We start from the raw sequence: 15,826 nt of genomic DNA, 5'->3' as shown, positions 1-15,826 counted from the left end.
GCCAGGGTGCCTAATTATGGGCATGTGTCAGTGTCAGTGGAGGCAGGCGGGCGGCCCCCTCCCCGCGGCCAGGCCCTTGGTGGGCACAGGCAGCAGGCGCCATGGCCTCGCTCGGCTCAGCCTCCTCTTACCGCACCGAGCGCATTGGCACCTATGGTCCGGGGCATGGCGAGCCCCGCTTCGAGAGCGACCGGCAGCATGGGCCCTTCGGGGCACTGGCACATGAGGCCTTTGGGTTCCCAGGTACTGGGGATGGGGGGCGGCAGGGAGTCCCTGGTATCCCGGGGAGGGCTTACGACAGTTACCCACTGCCATGTGCTGGGCACACATGGGACCCCTTCCCCAGCACAGACCGGGGGGACTGCCCCTCAGGTGCCCCATGGCTCTCTGGACTGTCCTCCAGCCCTCCCAACCCCCCCAAGCCCACGGTACCCTGTGTCCTTGTTGTGCCCTGACCCACTGTGCCTCCAGCTTCCCCTACCCAGACCTCTCAGTGTCCCCTGGTAACTCCCCACTTTCCTGTACACCCCCAGATTAAACTCAGTGCCCCCCAATCCACTCTCCCTAGGCTGTCCCCTGTGTCCCCAGTCTCCTTCACTGCACCCCTGCTGTCCCCAGGTCCTTCAGTGCCCCCAGACCCCTCGGGTTCCCCCACAAACCCCATGGCCTCCTGCTAATGCTGGACCACCCTATACCTTCATACGCATAGGAGGCCCTGCTCCCCCTGCAGCCCCCCAGCATCTCCGGTGTTCCCAGACCCACAGTGCCACCTGCCACCCCCAGCCTCTCCCCAGGTGGCACCCGCTTCCCACAGCCCCCAGTGCCCCAGCCCTTAGGCCCCTTGCCCCCATGCCTGGCAGCCCCCTACTGCCCACAGGGTCCCCGGGTGCCGTGTGCCCCTGCAGCCTGGGCACCTGGGTGCGTGCCCAGGGTGACACCTACCAGGTGGTGGCTGATGTCAGCCAGTTCGAGCCCCCTGACATCGTGGTGACGACCTCCAACTGCCACGTCGCCATCCAGGCCGAGAAGGTGAGGCACGCCAGGGCGGCAGCATTCCCACCCCCTGGCCACGGAGTGATGGGGATCCTGCACCATGGCACCCACTCCTGCAGGGGTGGTAACTGTGAATGGCCCCTGCTGGTATGGGGGTAACTGGGAACTCCGGCCCTGTTGCAGTCTCTGTTGGTGGGGGCAACTGGGACGAGCCCCTGCTGACACTGGGGTAAATGGAAATTAACCCACCCCCACAAGGCTGAGGCAAGTGAGACCTGGTCCTTCCTGGCAATGGAGTAACTGGGAATTGTCCTTGAGTCACCAGTAACTCTGCCCTGTTGAGCTCCCTGCTGGAGCCGGGGTGACCGGGACCTGCCACGTTGCCAGCACTGGGGTAACTGGGAATGTGCCGTGTACCACCATGCTGTGCCCCAGGCACCAGTGCTGCCCTCCCGCAGGTGGCTGAGGATGGCACCGTCTGCGACACCTTCACCCACAAGTGCCAGCTGCCTGAGGACATGGACCCGCTGTCGGTGAGCTGTGCCCTCACCGAGGCCGGCACGCTGGTGATCACTGCGCAGCGCCGTGCCGTAGCCCGCCCCAGTGAGCCCCCACAGATGCTGTACCGCAGTGAGGCCACGCTGTGAGCAGCGCTGGGGGAGGATCGGTTTCTTGCTCCAAGTGATGCCAGCCTCGACACCACGGTGTAGCTTTGGTTGTACCCATTGGCCGTGCCCCCTCCCCACCTCCAGCTCCTCAGCGCTCTGGCTCTGTTTATAAAGACCTTTTATTAAATTAATATAAAAATCTCTGTATTTACATGGGGAGGATGCACAGCAGAGAGGAGGCAGGTTCCCCACTTCTCAGCCATGAAGTGCTGAGGAGAGAGGCAGTGTCCACCTGTGTCCCTGTGGGCGCCCTGGCCTGCTGCCCCTCTGCCCCCTGTGCTACCCTGAGCAGGGACAGCGTGGTGCCTGTGGTGGGGGGTGAGTGCAGCGGCTGTGCCGGGGGGCACCAGGGGCTGGAGGGGCAGAGGTAGTGAAGTGGAAAGCCCCAAGAGCTGGCAGGGGGTGGGGGGCAGAGGCAGGCTGGAGGGCACCCAGCCAGCCCCTGGCACAGGGAGGGGGCAGTGGTTCTGGATTGAGGGTGCCACCCCTATGATGAGCTTGGCACAAGCAGGCACAGAGCAGGTGCCAGGGGCCCTGGGGACGGGGGGGGGGGCACCCCCATCTCACTGTCCCTTGGGGCTGTCGTCGTCATCATCACCCCCGGGACTGGCCTCGCGGGGCATGGGGTGGTGCTGGTGGCGGTCCCAGAGCTGGTGCAGGGCAGTGGTGTCGGGCTCGCCGGCACTGGCGGTGCTGTCACGGAAGCTGGCGAGTGGTGGGCGCACCTTCACCCCCTTGGCTGTCAGCGAGCCCTCGATGGCCTTGCGCAGCTGCGAGCACCCCAAACACATGGGCAGGTGGCCCTGGGTGACCCCTTGTGCCCCTCCAGCCCCACACCAGTCCCTGCTCACCTCCTTGAGGGACACCATGCCCACCAGGCGCCCGATGCTGGTGACATACGCATGGTCCAGGCCCAGCAGTGAGAAGATGGTGTGGGTCTGCAGGAAAAAGGGTCTGAGTTGGGGATCTGGAAGGTTAGGGAGAAGGTCCAGGGAGGCACAGGCACACCTTGTGCAGTGAGGTGTGCTCCACCAGCTGGAATGGTGCAGGGTCGATCTTGGCGCTGCTGAAGTCCACCAGCTGGTCCAGCTGCTGCTCTTCCCACTCCAGGATCTGGGGAGGGATGCCATGGGGCAGGGTGAGGGGACTTGGCCGCACAGGATGCCAGTGAGGACCCTCCCCTGCACTCAGCATTATGGGGATACTGGTGCTGCCCACGTCCCTGCCCACCTTTTGCCTCAGCACCCCATTGGTCCCCTGCGGGCAGGAGGGTCCTGCCTGCCCCTGCCCACCCACTCACCTCTGCCGGGGTCATCCTGTCACCCAGATCCATCTCCTCCTGCAGAAGAGGCGAGCGTGAGCAGCCCGGCAGGGCAGCAGGCAGCATGACCGCACACCAGCCACAGGCAGGGAGCAAGCAGGGTACAGGCAGGAGCAATGGGGCTGCGGCAGCATGGGCAGGGTGCAGGCAGCACGTGCAGGTCAGGTAACACGATTGGTTGAGAGAACATAGGTCACGCCATGAATGGCTAAGGTGGGACAAGCCAGCTTGTGACTTATGGGGAGAACGCAGGTTGTGCCGTGATTGGCTGAGTGAAGTGGGGCAAATCAGAGAGCAGCGACTGCCGAGAGCCTTCAAGGCACGCTATGATTTGCCAGGAAGTTTGGGGACTGGGAGGATGCACACTGTGATTGGTTGAGAAGAATCAGGGTGGACTGATTGGCTGCGCACACAGAGGCAGAACATGATTGGCCAAACAGAATTTTGCCAGGCCCCTGATTGGTTCTGAAAATCCGTGCTGGGCTTTGATTAGAGGAACCACGCCCAGCCTGCTATTGGCTGCAGCTTACCACGATGGAAATGCGGACATGTTTGGCCTTGCGATAGGCTGTGCCCTGGGCCTGGCACCACGTGGGGAGAGACAGGAGTGTTAGGGCATGGCAGGGTCGTGGCAGGGCAGGGATGGAACAACAGCAGCTCTACGTGCCGTGGGCAGGAAGGGGCAAGGACAGGCAGGGATGGGAACTGTTGGGCAGGGATTGAGAACGGGTGTGAAGGGACGCAAAGGAACTGGAATGGTCGGAAAGGATGGCAGTGGGTAGAAAAGGCCAGGCTGGGCTGGGCAGGGCCATGCACTCACCTCAATGGGCTCTGCGGTGGGGTTGGCGCAGAAGAGGCTCTTGAGGGCGATGCCGGAGTGGTCGGTGGTGCCAGCTGTGGGTGGGGAGGGGTGTCAGTGGGGGTCACAGCAGGTCTGGGGGGGGGCTGTGCTGACCCACCTGGGGGGCTCTCGGCTGGGCCGCTGGGCACCCTCTTCAAAGCTGGCTTCAGGGGCTTGCGGGGGGTGGCGCGGGCAGGGGTGCCTGACGAGGCCTCCGTGCTGATCTGCGGGGGAACAGGTGGTGGGGCACAGTGGTGGGGGCACCCTGGCCAGGCAGCCCCCATGATGCCCGCCCCCCTCACCTGGAAGCGGATGCTGGCATCGGAGAGCCGGTGCCCGTTCTCGGCCAGCGCCTTCTGCTGCAGGGCCTGGAGCCGGCGCTGGGGGCTGAGCTGGTGGCTGAGCAGGGCCCCCACCTGCGTCCGCTCAATGGAGCCCAGCAGGATCATGGACTCTGATGGAGGCAATGGGGGGCCACGCTGGCTCCTGATCCCCTCTTTGCCATCCCCGCACACATCCCGGCACATCCCACAGCTGGAGCAGGCGCCAGCAGAGCCCCCTGCCCCCATCTCACCGGCTGACTCCACCAGCGGCAGGCTCTTCAACTTGGTGCTGTGCAGAACGTGCTGCAGGTCTCGGTACTTGCAGTTGAGGGTGACGTAGCGAATGTCCCGCACCATGATGTCCTCCACCCGCACATTGTATTTCCTGCCCCAGGAAGGTAATGGTGGCCTCGCTGTGATGCCACCCCTTACCCTTGTGCCTGGTGAGGGGCTTGGGTACAGAGCAGGAGACACACACTCACTCGTGGTGGCCCCAGCCCAGCTCAGGGAGGTAGGGCAGCTTCTTGATGCGGATGATGCTGTCGTAGAGGGAGGGCTGGAGGCTCTGGGCCACAGCGTTGGCCAGGATGACGGCGATCATGACAGGCAGGATGTGAGAGATCTGCCCCGTCAGCTCAAAGACGATGACAGCCGTGGACACCGTGTGGGTGACGGCGCCCGACAGTGCAGCTGCCCCTGCATCCATCCCCAGAGACAGAGGGGCAACTGTGAGGTGCTGCCTGCCAGGCTGGGTCCCCACCCCGTGGCCATCCACCAGTCCAGAGCCCTTGGGACCTCCTGGGGACATCCCCATGGTGGTGCCACTCCCAGCCCGTGGGGATAGCTCCTCAGCCCTGGGGAACCCACCAGCTCCTTTGGAGGTTGCCCAAGGGATGCCCACCATGGTGCCCCTGTGCCAGCCCAGTGCTTACCCACCACGGCGTAGCCCCCCGGGACAATGCGGTAGGTGTTGCTGTCAGCGTGGATGCCGTCGGGGAACCAGGCTGCCATGCTCTCCCCCACCAGGCGTCCAAAGGCTGCTCCTGCCCGCAGAAAGAAGCTGGGAGCAGGCACAGGACTCTCCCAGCACCCGACCCAGCCTCATGCCCTCTCCTCTACCCCAGAGCTGCTGGGAAGTGGACACTGGGGACATCCATAAGTATCTCCCTCTGTCCCTGCCTGGAGTACGGGTTCTCACCGATAACAAAGACAGGCATGAAGGCTCCGCAGGGCACTGGGATGGTGGTGGCCAGGGCTGACATCCAGAACTGTGTGGGGATGCAGACACACATCTCATTAGTTTCTGTTCCCCATCCCAGCCCTGCCTCTTGTCCCTGCCATGACCCACAGCTAGCTGGTGTTGTGCAACACATGGGCACTGCACTGTGCCATGGGACAGCCCCACTCCTCCCTGTGGGCACCTTGCCAGAACCTCCCTAGCGGCACCTTGGTGCCTCCCATCGAAGATTTCTGATGGCATGTCAGAGCACCCAACCAACACCTGCATGGCCTCTGGGAGCAGCCACCTAGTGCCACCTTGCTGGCAACCATCTGGCACCTCCCTGGTGGCATCAAGAAGGCCCTCTCCAGAGCCTCCTGGTGGCACCTGAGGGCTGGCAGGGGCAGGAGGCACTCACCTTCATGAGGATGAAGACAACAAGGGTGACAAAGACGTTGGAGCGGGGATGGTGCCAGGCCTCCAGGATGCCCAAGTATTCGAACTCGTTGCTGAGCCCTTGTTTGGCCCATGTTTGGTTATCGAAGAGTGTCACCAGGGTGTCCTTCTGGGTGAGCTGGTGATGGGCAGGCATCAGCTGGGGCTGGCAGAGGCCCTGGGGTGGGTACCGGTGTGTCACCCCATGGCAGGTACCTGGCCGGCCATGAACTGTCCGAAGCCGGGTGGGAATGTCAGCGTGGAGATGAGAAGCGTCACCAGGGCAGGGAAGAGCAGGCGCCTGGCAGGGTGGCATGGGGCGGGAGTGACCTTGGTGCAGCCCTAGCTGCACCACCCCAGTGCCAGGGACCGACAGGCACCTACTTCTTCATGAGGAAGCGGTTGATGGTCTTCTGCCGGCGCATGAACTGCACGATCTTGCGGTTGAGGTAGACAAAGAGCGCACCCCCAAAGCCGCTGGCGATCCTGGTCAGAGGACATGTGAGTGCTTACCCAGTGCCACCACGGCCACTGACATCACCATCGCCACCTGCCACCAATGCCTCTTCTGCCCCAGGGCCATGGCACGGGTGCCAAGGTGGCCGCACTCACCCAATGACGGCGAAGGCAGGCAGCTCCTGCAGGTCGAAGGGGAAGTCAAGGCGGAAGCGGGTTTTGAACAGCGCCGTGATCGTCTCTGGGGGATGGCAGGGGTCAGGGGGATGGCGGGGCGACCCCCGAGCCCCCCACCCTACCAGGGATACCTTCATCCTTGTTCCAGACAGCAAGAACACGGAAGATGAAGGCACTGAAGGTGGCGGCAAAGAAGCCACGCCAGTAGTTGCGGACGGCAAAAAAGGTGGAAGTGACCTCGATGCTGAAGAGGACGCCTGGCACCGGGGGGAAGCGCACAAGGGAGACGGCGAAACCCAGGTGGGCCCCCGGTGCCTGGCATGCTTCCTGCCCCGAGCCCATGCTTGTGCTGGGTCCGCAGGGGTCTGGCCAGCCCCACAGACACACTATGGGATGGTTCAAGGGCTTCCCTGGCAAAGCACATGGCCAGTCTGTAGCTGGCTGCAGTGGGCATAGCGAAGCAGAGGCTTGCAAGAGCGAGAGGGTAGCGCAGAGACATGAGCAGCGACATGGCGGGTGGCACTGGGGTGGGATGGGGCGCACGCAGGCAGACAGACAGACATCAGGCAAAGGGCAAGGAAAGAGTTAGACACATCACCAACCTACGGGCAGGGCTCAGCGGGGCTGGAGCAGGGAGCTCCCTGGAGCGCAGCGCAGCAGGGAAGAGGACGAGAGCAGACGTTACACCTCCAGGAGGATGGCGCCCGTTCCCCCCTTCCTCCTCCCCGCTAAGCGGCACTGCCCTCTCCCACGCCAGCTGTCCTGGGGGCCCTTGCCTGCCTTACTGGGCAGACCCCGGTGCCCGGGTGGGAGGTGTGGGGTATGCCAGGGGCCCAGGGTGACCCTACCTCCGATGGGGGCAGCAAAGCAGCATCCGACCCCAACGGCACAGGCGGCTGCCAGCATTTCGATGTTCCTCGCCTCGTTCTGTGGGAGAGCCAAGGGTGAGTGGCACTGCCCCTGTCCCAGGTGCTGCCAAACCTGCTGGGGGCACTGGCGGAGCCCCCTGGGGCCAGCCTGTGCTGCTCACCTTGTAGATACCCCCAAAGAGGGAGAGGAAGCGGCTGAGCAGGGCTGCACACATGCTGGCGATGTGGACAAAGGGACCCTGCAAGGACAGCGGCGGGGCTGAGGATGGTGTCCCCCCCATTCCCCTGCCTGCCTTGACCGGGGCACTGCCCTCACCTCCTTGCCCAGGGGCATGCCGCTGCCCAGGGCGCACGTCAGCCCGATCACCTTGGCCACAAAGGTCTTGAAGGTGAGGTACTCCTTTAGCACGACGCCCCGCAGGATGGTCTTCATCTCAGGGATCCCTGAGCCTAGCACCATGGAGACAAGCTTCATCCATGGCCATAGAGAGGGGACACTGGGCAGCCCCAGATTTGTAGTTCTTGGGGGGGATCCTTAACATTCTGCCACACCTGAGTGCCATATGGAGACCCCAGAGAAACCTCTCCCCACAGCCCCATGGCCATATAGGGACAGCTCAACCTATAGCTCTCTGGGGACCCCAATCCCATAGTCCCCAAGAGACCTTCTGAAGGCCAGCTCTTAGCCCTAGGAAGACCCTATAGCTCAGGATATCCACACCTTAACTCACAGGAGACCCTCTGAAGACCAGCCTATAGCCCTTGGAAGACAACCAGCCCCAGGAATTGATGAAATCTCTGTCCCTGGAAGTGTTCAAGAACCAAGTAGATACGGCCCTTAAGTGACAGGGTTTAGTGGTGGCCTTGGCAGTACTGAGGTAAAGGCTGGACTTGGTGAACTTAAAGGTCTTTTCCAACCTAGCTGATTCTATGATTCTACAACATCCAACCCACAGGCCCCAGAAAATCCTCTGAAGACTAGCCCATAGCCCTGGGAAACTCCCCAGGACCCCCAGCCTTATAGCCCAGGAAGTCATCCACCCCATAGTTCACAGGAGACTCTCTGAAGTACAGCTCATAGTCCTTGGAAGACTTCCAGGACCCCCAACCCCACAGACCAAAAGGAAACCCAGACAGCTCCCAACCCATAGCCCCAGGGAAAGGACACCCCTTTGGGGTGCAGGCACCCCTCCAGTGCCCTACCCACAGCCTGAGGAGCGAGGATCTGGGTGAAGCCGGCTGAGAAGGTGATGAGCACAGTGGGGTAGGTGACCCAAGCCAGGTACTGCAGCAGCACGTTGGTGTCCAGGCCCCCATACATCCACTTCTGGGCTGCGGGCACATCCAGCCAGCCAGGTCACAGGTAGCAAGGGCATGGCATGGCACAGCACTGTGACACAGCCATCCCATGCCCCACTATGGCCCCGGGAGCCCACCAGTGCCCACTCACCTTGGAGGCAGGTGGCAATGGCAAAGTCCATGGCCCAGCTCACCAGTGCCATAACCAGCCCCAGGAGGATGAGGAAGACCCAGTCCTCGCCCACCTTGGAGAAGAGGAACCGCCGGCACTGCAAGGCGCAGACTGCAGGTACAAGGGTAGGCTCAGGGCCAGGCACCCCAGCGGTGGGCACACCGGGGTGGCAGGGCCAGGCTGGCAGGGACACAAGTGCTCACAGCCAATCCAACACCACTGGCACTATCCGGTGCAGGAGCACCGCGGTGCCGTGCCACAGCCACTGGCAGACAGGAACGGTGGGATCAGCGCGCTCTGGCCGTGCACAGCAGCACACGGCGCGCACCTCCCACCAGCACGGCCCTCCTGGCACGGCCCCAGGCAGAGGGGCTGGGGCCCCCCGGTCCCTGCGGCATGCCCGGCTATTTTGGGCCATTGTGTCCCCGGTGCTCGGCGGGCAGGTGGCATTGTCCTCGGCGCCAGTGTCCCATGACAGCCAGAGAAACCCTGCCTCCCACCGCTGTGGCAGGGTGGGCAGCCATGCCCTGACCACTTGCTGCCTTGGGGCTGTGCCCACTGCTGTCCCCCACCCCCGTGCCCCTGTCACCCGTGGCCCTTACCTCGGCAGGGCGCACAGCGGCCCTGGGTGTACTCCAGCAGCTCGGAGGGGCGGCGGGGCCGGGGGGTGTCCCCCTCCCCGTGCAGCCGCAGCCGGGCTGCCTCATCCTTGGCGAAGGTACCCAAGTCCTGCGTGTAGCGCCCATACATCTGTGGGGAAAGGAATGGGCAGGGGGGTGGCAACCCGGCTCGCGCACACAAGGGGGGAAACCGAGACAGGGGAGTATGGGCACGCTGCCATGGCCATCCAGCGCCGGGGAATGCCAGGCGACGGGACAGGCAGCCACGGCACCCCAGGGGAAGGGGCGGCGGTGCCTCTGCGGTTCCTGGGCTGCCCACAAGGGTGTGGAAGTGGGCTGGGCAGATAAGGTGTGCGGGGATCGATGGCGATCTTTTTGCCCACACACCCAGAGCAGGCAGGCGGCACCGCTAGTACCAGTCCCAGCCCTGCCCAGGTGCCCCGGGCACCAGCTGAGCTGGCAAAGGGTGGGGAAGGGCCTCCGGTGATGGGAGCAGGGCCAGCCTGGCCGGAAAACTCTCTGAGGGCTGGTATTGGGGTTGTGCTGGCACTCTGCAGGCGCCTCCCCTCGCCATCACTAAAAGCAGGGCCAGGATGCCCCCCCGGGAGGCAGTCTCAGCTTTCTACACGTGACGTGAGCGGGCCGGTCTCAGCCGGCAGCAGGGAGGCAGGAGGACAGCGGGGGGGGCAGAGCATACCCCCAGTCCCGGTGGGGGAGGTCACAGCATCAGGCACGGGGCAGTCCCTGGGCTATGAGGAGGGGTCTGGGGAGCAAGGAGGTTCGAGGGGGTCCCCCTCCTCCTGAGTACCTCCTGCCTGCTCATGGCACGTGGCCTGGCCCAGGCAGGGGGTGGTTCTGGCAGTGCCCCCCTTGCTGGCCAGGATCTCTTTGTGCCTGTCCTCCCTGCCGAGCCGGGGACATTTGTCCCATGCTGACGGGCACTGCCAAGGACTCGGTTGCTTGGTTTCCGCCTCGCTCCCCCCAGCACGACCTGAATGCCAAGAGCCAGAGGTTGGCCCGGCACAAAGGGAGGCTTCAGGGCTGTGGGGGCCCTGCCAGGCTCCCACATCGGGGCGACGTGAGCCCCATGCCGATGGCATGCCCACCTACCATGCCATGCCAGTGCAGCGCGTGGCCGCCCAGCCAGGACACTGCCCGTGCCAGTGCCGGTGCCCGGCGGAGGGGCATCACCAGGGGTGGGCACCGCACTGGGCACATGGGCAGCCCAGCCCCGGCTGCCTGGGTCCCGTTCACACCCCCCGGCCTGCTGTCACGTTTCAGCTCCCTGTGGGGATGGCGTGAAGGTGCATTTCTCACAGAGCACCTCTTCTGCCCAGGTCCCTTTGGCAGGGAGCAGAAAGCAGCCAGAGTGGCGCCAGCTGGATTCTCTGCTGTCTAATACCTGGGTTGTGCTCAGCAGTGGGAGGGAGGTGGGGAGGCAGGTGGTGGAGGGGATGCACATGCATTTTCATTGCTTATCCCCCTCCTAGCATGGATTTCCCCCCAAACTCGAACTCAGCAGTTTCTCGCCCTATGAGAATGTGCTGGGGGGAAGACACAAGCAAGGCAGAGATGCTGACATGGCCACCTTGGGGGCCCAGATCCGGCACTGGCTGCCAGAGAAGGACCCCAGCCCTGCACGGGGTCCAGTGTTCAAAGGCTCCCTTCGGGCAAAGCTTGTTTCCTCTGGAAGACAAAATGGGTCAGCTCCCTGAAGAGTGCTGTCCCCCTGCCAAGCACCCGCCTCCCCTGACCCCCCTGCTGCCCCATGGCTGGCCTTGGCCGGGACTGGGGTACTCCCAAGCTGAGTGTCCCCAAACCAGCTCCATTTCCACCTCCTGGACTGTGCTGGGGGCTGCCACACTGCCCTCCAGGCACTGGGGTACCCCGCAGGATGTCGAGGCCCAGGGGATCCAGCCTGGCTGAGGAGGAAGGATTTTGCTTCCCCTCTTCCCCTGTTTGCAGCCAACCCCACCTGCAACAACAGGGATGTAGCTGAAGGGGCTGTGGCACCCCGCTGCCGCACTGTGCCAATCTGTGCCACCCCTCTGACCCTTGCCATGGCCCCACAGGCAGGACATGGGACCCCAGGGCCCTCAGCCCTGTCAAGGGGGCTGTGGTGAGGGCCAGTGGTGGGCTCTCCCCTTCCTCCTCCTTCTCCTCCTCCTCCTCTTCCCGCTCGGGTTATTTTTCCACAAAGGCCTTTTGAAACACAAACAGCCCCGGGACTCCAGCCTCCGCCGCGAAGCAGCTGAACAATCACAGTGCCGGGCAGGCAGGGAACGGGCACGGGGAGGGGGGTCTGGCGGGGGGCACCCGGGGACACGGGCACAGGCCAAGGATGCTATGTGGGTCTCGGGCTCTTGCACCGTGGGCACCGGCCGTGCTGCAGCCCCCAGGCAGTGCCAGCCTGCGGTGCCTGCTGTGCCCAGGCGATGCTGCGCCTGGGGCGGGTGCTGGCATCTGGCACTGCCATGTCCCCGTGCCACCCTGTCCCATAGCACCCAGCCTGCCTGGCAGCAGTGCCCACCTCTGCGATGCCAGCCAACCTTCCCCCCAAAGCCTGATCCTGAGGGTGATATTTTAAGGCAGGAGGGTGGGGGGGGGGTCTCCTGGGCTGGCAGCGGGCAGGCGGAGGCTGGGGGCTGTGTGTCACGCTGCCCGTCTTAACTAGGTTCTAATCACCCTGAGTGGCTCCACTGTGAACAAGGGAAGTTTGTCAAGCTTAATCCCTCCCTTCCCAGGGGCCCTTTGCTCCCCACCATGCAGCCTGGCATGTGGGGGCACTGGGGATGGTGTGCACCCTGGCACCCCGTGGGCTCAGCCAGAGGTTCCCATGGGTGCTTGCCCAAAGTGGGGTCTCCAGGGAGTGATGCTGCATCCTGGGGAGACCTTTAAGGCTGGGGCTGTGCCAGCCCCAGTGGCACCATGGCCACGGCACACATGGATGGTGAAATCTGGTGGAGTAAGGACGTGTGGTGGGGATGGGGCTCTTCAGGCATGGCTGGGCAGTCCTGCAACGTGGCTGTGATGCCCTGGCTTTGGGCATGGACAGCAAGAGCTGTCCCTAGGGCTGTCTGGCTCAGACTAGCCTGTGCCAGGCTCCAGCTGGATCTCGACCTTCCTGGCAGGTGCCAGCAAGAGCTGGTGGTAGTTCAGATGCACTGGGGAGCACTGGGCACCCCTTCTACCCAGCATGTGCCCAAGCAGCTCCCAAAAGCCAGGCCTGAGGCTATGGGACAGGAGCTGGCAACCAGCCTCACCCATGAGCCCCAGATGGTTTCATGAGCCTCACCACTGCCCAGAGGCCATGGGGATGGGCACCCTAGGGCACCCAGGGCATGGGTGCTACCGCACCCAGAGGAAGGGAGGGCAAAGTCTGCTGGCACCATGCAAGGCTACCCCAATGCTAGTTTGATGTGCCTCTCCCTCCCACACTGGCCACAGACCTCTGTGCCCTGCAGTGCTCAGCTGGGCTGTCCTTTCTGCCCGCCAACCCTGGACACAGCACTGACGCACACAGTTGGGTGGCAGGCGGAGGTGGCAGAGGCACCCACACAGCTCACATCCAACAGTGCCACGTACCCCTGCTTGTGCCCCCAGCTGCTCCCTGGCTCAGCCCTGCCAGGGAGGCACCGCAGGGCTGATAAGATCATGGAGATGCCAGCACAGGCAGGGCTCCCATGGCCAGCCAGTCCCCCACAGCTACCTGAGAGCAACAGGAAAGGGGCAATGAGGGGCACCCCCAGTCAGGGGCTTTGGGTGCTTGCAAAGACACGTGCCTATGTGCCGGGTGGGCAAGCCTCATCAGAGCCAGCCCTGCTTGCAGCAATCGGGCCAGAGTCTCAGCAAACTCGGGCACCTGGGGGCGGGGGCACAGGTACCCTGCAGCAGCTCAGCCCCTGCTTCCCTGCCCACCTCCCCAGCCCTGCCTGCCTGAATGCCTTTGCCAGGGCAAAGTACCCATTCGCTGATTCGCCCTGGGCACCGTCCCAAGTGGACGCCAAGGAGAAGCACCTTTGCCCAAGATGTCCAAGGGCTGTGAGCATGATGTGGAGGGAGGACACCCCTGGGTCATCAGGGCACCCGGGTGCCAGCAGGGCGGCCTCGGAGGGGAAGGAATGGTAAACATGGGGCTAAGATTGCAGGTGGGGGAGATACGGGGAGAGATATGCTATCTTGGGGGCAGAGAGCTGGGAACACAGAGGACAGAGGGTGAAGGGTGCCCAGGCGGTGCCTCTGGGAGCCCACAGTGTAGGCATCACCTCTCCAGCGATGAAGGATTTTGGGGAGGGGTTGGAGTGTGTGCCAAAGTCCTGCCCTGGGGCTGTGGGCTCAGTTGGGCTCCTCCACCGCCGGGGGGGGGGAGGCTGCGGGGTGGCACCTGCCCAGCCACAGCCTGGACACGGCATTCCAAACCGAGCACAGCGGAGCTCATCAGCACCGCAACCGCGAGCGGAGCTGCACCCCCGCCCCAGCTCCAGCACCCGCCCCCCGGTGTGCCACCGCCCGGTGTCCCCCGGTGCCCGGTGCCGGCCGCACTCACCAGGGTCTGCTCATACTGCAGCGCCCGCTGCGCCTCGCTCTCGGTGGCCATGGTGCCGCCGCTGCCGCCGCTCCTGGCCGTGCCGGTGCCGCGGCGGCGGCGGCTCCTCCCGGGCAGCGCGGGGCGGGCCCGGGGCACTGCCCGGGGGAGGGACCGGCCGCGCTCCTCCTCCGCCGGCAGCACCGGCACCCAGCGCCGAGCACACAGCGCCGGGCAGCGTGCCTCTGCCCGTTCCACCCGTGCCTTTGCCTACGGGCTTCCCAGCGGAGGATGGCACCCGCGGGCAGCCGATGGGTGGCTAAAAGCTGTCATGGGGTGACCGCCGGTACATGGGACACATTGCTCCCTCTTCCCACGGGCACAAGGGCCTGGCGTGGGGCTAACACTGGTCCCTGCTTCCCCGTCGTTTATCCCCGGTGGGATGTGGACATCAGGGCAGGGAGGACAGCGCTGGGGGCACCACGGGCAGGCAGCCCCCAGGCTCATGGCCGTGCCTGGCTTGGGATCAGATTGGGGTGGCAGAGTGCCTGGAGGTCTTGGCACTGAGGGCACAGGGGGTCCGTAGATGCCCATTCGTGACAGGGCACTTTGACACACCAGAGTTATCCCCAAAGCTGGCAGAGGGCTCATCCTTACCGTGGTGCTGCTCAATGTTCCGTGACTGCCAGCCCCATGAAAGGCAGATGGACTCCACTCTTCGCTGCTGAAATCGCAGGGCAGCAACAGCTCAGCCCGCTCTGGAGGGTCACACGGGCAGAGTTTGACACTGGCAGTCCTTGGGCAAGGTGCTTCGGCATGGCCGGATGGGTGCCGGGACCTCTGTCTCCCTGCACCGCGGGCTCAGTGGCAGCTGGCAGAGCCGAGCTCACCCTCTGCCATGCCCTGGGGCACGGCACCTTCGTGGCAAGAACTGAATGCAGGGAAAGACGGAGCTGTGGCACTGCTGGACTGGTGCTGTAGGACCAGGAACAGACTAGTTCTTGGCGCCTGGGTGCCACCCTCCGGTTTGACGTTGGCACCCCTAAGAATGGGTACTGATAGCCAGGCTGGGGGTTGGGATATGTCCTGCGCCAGCCTGGGAGGGTTCATTGCCGGACATGAGCCAGTTTGTGGCAGGGAGGTGATAAAATGGGCTGCCCGCTTATTGTGTCCTTGGGCACAGAGATCCCTCCTTGCCTGTCAGCTCCAGGCTGAGCCAGGATGCTCACCCAGAGGGGCAGCCCTGTGCCAGGACACGTGCTTTGTCCGCTGCTGGCGGTATGTCCTGATGTGGGCCACCAGCATGCTGCAAGGCCACCGTGGGTGCTGCGACCCTGCTGGCACAGACACCCAGGTAGCTGTGGGCATGCCCAGGGCAGAACACCCGGATCAGCACCCAGGACTCTGTGCCAGTCTAGTGTGCCCCAGTGTCATCCTTCTGTTGCCATACCATTAGCCCAGTGTTGCCTCTGGTGCAGACCCAGTACAATCTAACACTGTCCCACAATGGTGCTGGTATTATGCCAGTATGCCTCAATACAGTCCAGCAGAGACCAGTGTTACTTTCCCTACAGCTCTGGCACTGTTCCGGTATAGCCCAGTATAGCTCTGGTGCTGTCCCAGTTTCCAAGTCTGTCCAAGTTTTCCTGTACTGCACAGTGATGTCCCCAAAGGTGCCCCAGTCCCCTGCACTGGGGACAGAAGGGCAAGTGGCAGCACTGCAACTTCCACCGGCCCCATGAGCCACGTGAGGTCTTAGTCCAGTGTGGCTGTACTGGGGTGACTGGGGAGCGCTGCCCCAGCATGTGTGCTGGCATAGGTACGGGTGGCTGTGCGGCACACCCAGCCCTGGGCACTCTGTTTGCTGTGGGCAGGCGCCCCCGTAGGTGGCAGCTGACTCAGGGCCTC

The 15,826-nt window shown here is 63.9% G+C and overlaps 2 protein-coding genes across 4 annotated transcripts in view; one reads left to right on the top strand and one right to left on the bottom strand.

The window, feature by feature from the left end:
- The first annotated feature begins 9 nt into the window (after positions 1-9).
- LOC134155783 (heat shock protein beta-7-like) lies at positions 10-1,800 on the top strand. Its single transcript, XM_062603293.1, has 3 exons — positions 10-243; positions 878-1,029; positions 1,452-1,800. Exons 1-3 carry the CDS (start codon positions 102-104, stop codon positions 1,638-1,640), a joined length of 483 nt encoding a protein of 160 aa, XP_062459277.1. The 5' UTR covers positions 10-101; the 3' UTR covers positions 1,641-1,800.
- A 385-nt stretch (positions 1,801-2,185) lies between these two features.
- The window catches only part of CLCN2 (chloride voltage-gated channel 2), an 82,899-nt gene continuing 69,258 nt past the window's right edge, over positions 2,186-15,826 (bottom strand). The window contains exons 1-25 of one of the 3 annotated variants that reach the window (XM_062603288.1): positions 14,809-15,230; positions 14,576-14,676; positions 9,376-9,523; positions 8,753-8,884; positions 8,506-8,634; positions 7,619-7,752; positions 7,464-7,541; positions 7,282-7,360; positions 6,565-6,690; positions 6,413-6,497; positions 6,185-6,286; positions 6,017-6,101; positions 5,784-5,939; positions 5,345-5,414; positions 5,079-5,189; positions 4,629-4,842; positions 4,398-4,531; positions 4,126-4,277; positions 3,942-4,047; positions 3,803-3,876; positions 3,513-3,563; positions 2,962-3,000; positions 2,670-2,774; positions 2,513-2,599; positions 2,186-2,431 (exon numbers count right to left, since the gene is read on the bottom strand). In XM_062603288.1, the coding sequence (XP_062459272.1) occupies positions 2,225-2,431; positions 2,513-2,599; positions 2,670-2,774; positions 2,962-3,000; positions 3,513-3,563; positions 3,803-3,876; positions 3,942-4,047; positions 4,126-4,277; positions 4,398-4,531; positions 4,629-4,842; positions 5,079-5,189; positions 5,345-5,414; positions 5,784-5,939; positions 6,017-6,101; positions 6,185-6,286; positions 6,413-6,497; positions 6,565-6,690; positions 7,282-7,360; positions 7,464-7,541; positions 7,619-7,752; positions 8,506-8,634; positions 8,753-8,884; positions 9,376-9,523; positions 14,576-14,676; positions 14,809-15,028 (2,925 nt within the window). In that variant the 5' untranslated portion in view covers positions 15,029-15,230 and the 3' untranslated portion in view covers positions 2,186-2,224. Of the gene's footprint in view, positions 2,432-2,512; positions 2,600-2,669; positions 2,775-2,961; positions 3,001-3,512; positions 3,564-3,802; positions 3,877-3,941; positions 4,048-4,125; positions 4,278-4,397; positions 4,532-4,628; positions 4,843-5,078; positions 5,190-5,344; positions 5,415-5,783; positions 5,940-6,016; positions 6,102-6,184; positions 6,287-6,412; positions 6,498-6,564; positions 6,691-7,281; positions 7,361-7,463; positions 7,542-7,618; positions 7,753-8,505; positions 8,635-8,752; positions 8,885-9,375; positions 9,524-13,939; positions 14,002-14,575; positions 14,677-14,808; positions 15,231-15,826 lie in introns of those variants that run through there. The other 2 variants (XM_062603291.1, XM_062603289.1) reach the window with 2 other exon arrangements.

The sequence above is a fragment of the Pezoporus occidentalis genome, unplaced genomic scaffold (genome assembly GCF_034315485.1).
Source record: "Pezoporus occidentalis ecotype Australia unplaced genomic scaffold, CSIRO_AGI_Poc_V1 ctg8, whole genome shotgun sequence".
Classification (NCBI taxonomy): Eukaryota; Metazoa; Chordata; class Aves; order Psittaciformes; family Psittacidae; genus Pezoporus; species Pezoporus occidentalis.
This window is presented reverse-complemented; position numbering and strand designations above follow the sequence as displayed.